The 4,224-nt window shown below is 42.6% G+C and overlaps 1 protein-coding gene across 1 annotated transcript; it reads right to left on the bottom strand.

Annotated features, from left to right (window-relative positions):
- Positions 1-2,314: 2,314 nt before the first annotated feature.
- GRXCR2 (glutaredoxin, cysteine rich 2) lies at positions 2,315-2,674 on the bottom strand. The gene has a single exon (XM_006874519.1). It carries the CDS (start codon positions 2,672-2,674, stop codon positions 2,315-2,317), a length of 360 nt encoding a protein of 119 aa, XP_006874581.1.
- Positions 2,675-4,224: the final 1,550 nt, after the last annotated feature.

Genomic DNA, 4,224 nt, shown 5'->3' with positions numbered 1-4,224 from the left:
GTGCGTTCTTTTTCTTAGTCTTTTACAATAATGGTCTTATGAAATATTTCTCCATTTATGACTGACTAAGAAGCTCTGGTAGCGTAGTGGTTATGAATCGGGCTGCGAACCTCAGGTTCAGCAGTTTGAAACTACCAGCTGTTCCGCGGGAGAAAGATGAGGCATTCTGCTCCTGTAAAGATTTACAGCCTCAGAAACCCTGTATGAGGTCGCTATGAGTCGGAAAAGACTCCACGGTACATAACAACAACAACAATTTCATTCAGCATAATGTCCTCAAGGTTCATGCATGCTATGCAGTGGCTTGCAACTTCCTTGTTGTCCTTCAAGGTAGTATAGTATTTCATTGTCTATATGTACCACAGTTTGTTTATCCATTCTTCAACTGATGGGCATTTAAGCTGTCTCCATCTTTTTGCTATTATAAATAGTGCTCCTATGAACAATGGTGTTCATATATCTACTCGTGTTATGGCTCATATTTCTTGTGGGTAAATATCAGGAAGAGGAATTGCTGGATCATAAGGTATTGATGTAGTAGCTAAAAAAAATGGGACAAATCTTTACAGCAAGGGTCACTCCCACCCCCTCAGTACACAGGGTTGACAGGGATGGGCAACTTAGACATTGGCTACCCAAAATGGGGGTGGGAAGGAGGCTATAAAGTCAAGAAGTGACTGGCTTGCAAGCTTTCAAGAGGGAGCCTAGTTCTAGATGGGACGGGGTAAGGTAGAATTACCACTGAATGATTTACAATCTGTTGGGACCGGGCTGGTGAAATGAAATGTGGATAAGACTCTTGTGGTACAATAGTGAATAATTGTCATCAGGACTGACTGGGAGGCTAGGAAATACAGAGGTAGATGTTTTTTGACAAAAGGAGGGGAGTGATTGATTTTGCAACCCAGGATCATTGGTCCCTGGGACCATCAAGTGAGAAGAGTGGAGAGTGGGACCCTACCCAGAGAGGCAGTGACACCCAGGATGGAGACACAGATAAGGACATATGGAGTGGCTGGGGACACTGGACTCAGGGAGGGAGAGGGGCCGTGTGTTGATGGCAGGGGCGGGGGTCTGCATTGTGTACCGTTTGGTTATTTGATGATGCATAGAGGGGACCGTAATCATTGCAATGAAACAAAATACGATAGGATGAGTTTAAAGCCGATGTTCTCCCATGTAAACCTCACAATAAAACTTAAAATTAAAAAAAAAAAATTTTAATAAAATAAAATTACATACTAACTTTTCATTATTATGGTGTTGTTGTTGTTGTTAAATGTCATCTAGCTGGTTCCAATTCATAGCGACTCTATATAGGGTTCCCAAAGAGTGGCTGGACTCCTATTATGGTATTGAGTGGGCATGACTGAAATTCACTAATTATATACTTGTTTCAGTTTAGTCATTAGCTCAGACTTATTCCCCAAGTAATATTTCCTCTGGTTGGTTTGATTTTCGCCATTTCTTTCCAGGACTTCAACTAGTGTTAATGTTAATAAGCAGTGGAGAGGAAAAATAAATAAATATATTCTCAAAGCAGGCAGCAGGAGGGAGATGGGGGAAATATAGCACATAAACCATAAGCTGGATAACCATGACAGAATAATTGACTGGAATAAAACAAACACCTTCAAACTCTTAGCTCTTTTAGGAAACAAAACGATCCATTTTCTTAAACCCCTGTCTGGCATCCTGAAAACCACTGCACCTCTATTTACTTATCCAGAGAACCATGCAAAGACCCGATAACAATTTATTACTCTGAATGGAATTTGCATACAGCATGCAAGCATGCTTATGCACTTTCCAAAATTTCTCAACCAGTAATATCCTTCTAATACCACTTTCCAAAAGTTCTCATTCAATAATATTATAATACCAGCTTCTCATTTGGTGCACCTCTAGCTCTGGTGCGGACTCCTGGTGTGGTGTTGTGGGATCAGCACTGGACTGAGAACCACAAGGTCAGCAGTTCAAACCCACCAGCTGCTCCTTGGAAGCCCTACAGTACAGAGTTGCTATGCATAGGGTTTAACACTATATAGGATTTAATGGCACTTAACAACAACAACATAGCTCTGGTGGAGTCCTGGTGTGACGCTATAAGATAAGCACTGGATCAGAAGGTTGGTTCAAACCTGCCAGCCACTCCTAGGAATCCCTATGCAAGGTCGTTATGAGTTGGAACCAACTCAGTGGCACATAACCACCACCACCTGTAAACATTGAATTGCTAACCATAATGTTGTAATGTCAGGATCTTTAGGAGTTGGAACTGACTACTCAATGGCTCTTAACAAACCCACAAAGCTTACACATCATGCAGAATACCAACCTTATGGTCATTCATCTTGTAATCATTGAAGAGAGACTGACTGCCCGCCAAGGTATAGGCACTTCCCTCCCTGAACACGCTGATCCTTTGAGCAGTCAGCTTAGGGGCACACAGCCGGGGCTTGTGGGCTTCCCCAGACCCATAAACACCATCCATTGGTTCGAGGGCCTCTTGGAGAAAACTATGCGGGTACTCTTCCTTTGGTAACTCTAATTCCTGCCCATCCTCAAAGACCTGCTTCAACACTCGGCCGCTGTAGGAGGAGGAGATCTTAAACCGCACTTTTCGGGGTTTGTCTTCACTCTTCTCGTTCAGCTTCTTTTCAGGGTCCTCCATCAGCAGAAATTTTACCCTGAGGTTTCCAGGATTCAGAGAAGCCAGTGAAACTTGCGGCTCTGAGAAAAAGGCATTTTATTTTCTCTCCTCATGCATATAATTAATTGAAGTTGGCGCTGGGGTATACTCGGCTTACAGTAACTGACACCCACACATAAAATATTGATAGACCCTCATGAAAAGACAGGTGATTGCAGGTTTATAGAGTGGATGGAGTACACAGCAAGACTGGATCCCCTCCTGATCCCAGACTCGTCCATATATTCATCCCCAAACTTTACTTTTCTAAACCTGAAGAGGAGTGAGTTTCTTTAGATTGAACAAATACTAATTCAATAAGGATCAGCTACTCAATTAGTTAGCAAATGCTTTGTGATTGTTACTAATAATCACTATGATTTTTTTAGCATTTAGTATGTGCCAAAAGAACCAACAGATCTGTGTTGGAAAAGGTGCAGCCAGGGTGGTCAAACTTCATCTCTCATACTTCAGACATGTTGTAAGGAGTGAGCAGTCACTGGTGGAGGGTCAGAGAAAAAGACGAAGACCCCCAACAAGATGGATTGGCCAAGTGGCAGCATCGATGGACTCAAGCGTGGCAACAGTAGTGAGGTTGGCCCAGGATCGGGCAATGTTTCGTTCTGCTGTGCATAAGGTCGCTATGGGTCAGTACCAACCCAATGGCACCTAACAACAACAGCAAATTCTTTCTCCAAGACAGATTTGTTTGTTCTTCTAGCAGTCCATGTTATATTCAGCATTTTGTCATCAACACCACAATTCAAATACATCAATTCTCCTTTGATCTTCCTTTTACATTGTATCCCTTTCACATGAAAAAGTGGCAATTAAAAAGACTATGGCTTGAGTTAGGAGCACCTTAGTCATCAAAATGAAATCTAGCCTTTCTTCTACCCATGTGTTAACCAGAGCAGTTCCACTTTGTATCTATTTTAGATTTAAGATTTCACTTGTAAGCACAGTGCAAAGCCCCACTGTCTCCTTCCATCCAAAGCACATGCAATTGTCCTACTGTGCACAGAATCTAGTAAATTGTCCAACACTATGTGATAGTCACTGAAGTTTATGTCAGAGAAGCATGAGATGTGGAATCCTATAAAGACAGGCCTAAAATCCAGCTTAGGAAATAGTAACGACACATGTGAAATAATGACTATCTTCTGCAGACTCCTGGAGTAGCCATTCTAGGATGAGCTCAGCTCTTTACAAGGCGATGATGGAAGAGGGCTCATTAAGGAAAGGAGTTTTGGGTTGCATCTGCAAGAATGAGTCTCTAACTACAGGGTGTTGGTGTTGTTGTTAACTGCTGCCAAGTCAGTTCCAACTCATAGCAACCCTGTATAGAATTTCTGAGGAACGGCTGGTGGATTTGAACCACCAGCCTTGCAGTTCAAACAGACCTTGTGGTCTAGTGTTTATCCTGCAACTGGAGCCACACCAGGACTCCAACTTTGTTAACTTTGTTAAGTGCCATTGAGTCAGTTCTGACCCATAGCGACCCTGTACGGGGTTTCCGAGGGTGTAAATCT

This window comes from Chrysochloris asiatica, unplaced genomic scaffold, assembly GCF_000296735.1.
Source record: "Chrysochloris asiatica unplaced genomic scaffold, ChrAsi1.0 scaffold00280, whole genome shotgun sequence".
NCBI lineage: Eukaryota > Metazoa > Chordata > Mammalia > Afrosoricida > Chrysochloridae > Chrysochloris > Chrysochloris asiatica.
The sequence above is the reverse complement of the archived record's forward strand: the minus strand, read 5'-3'. Positions and strand labels throughout refer to the sequence as shown.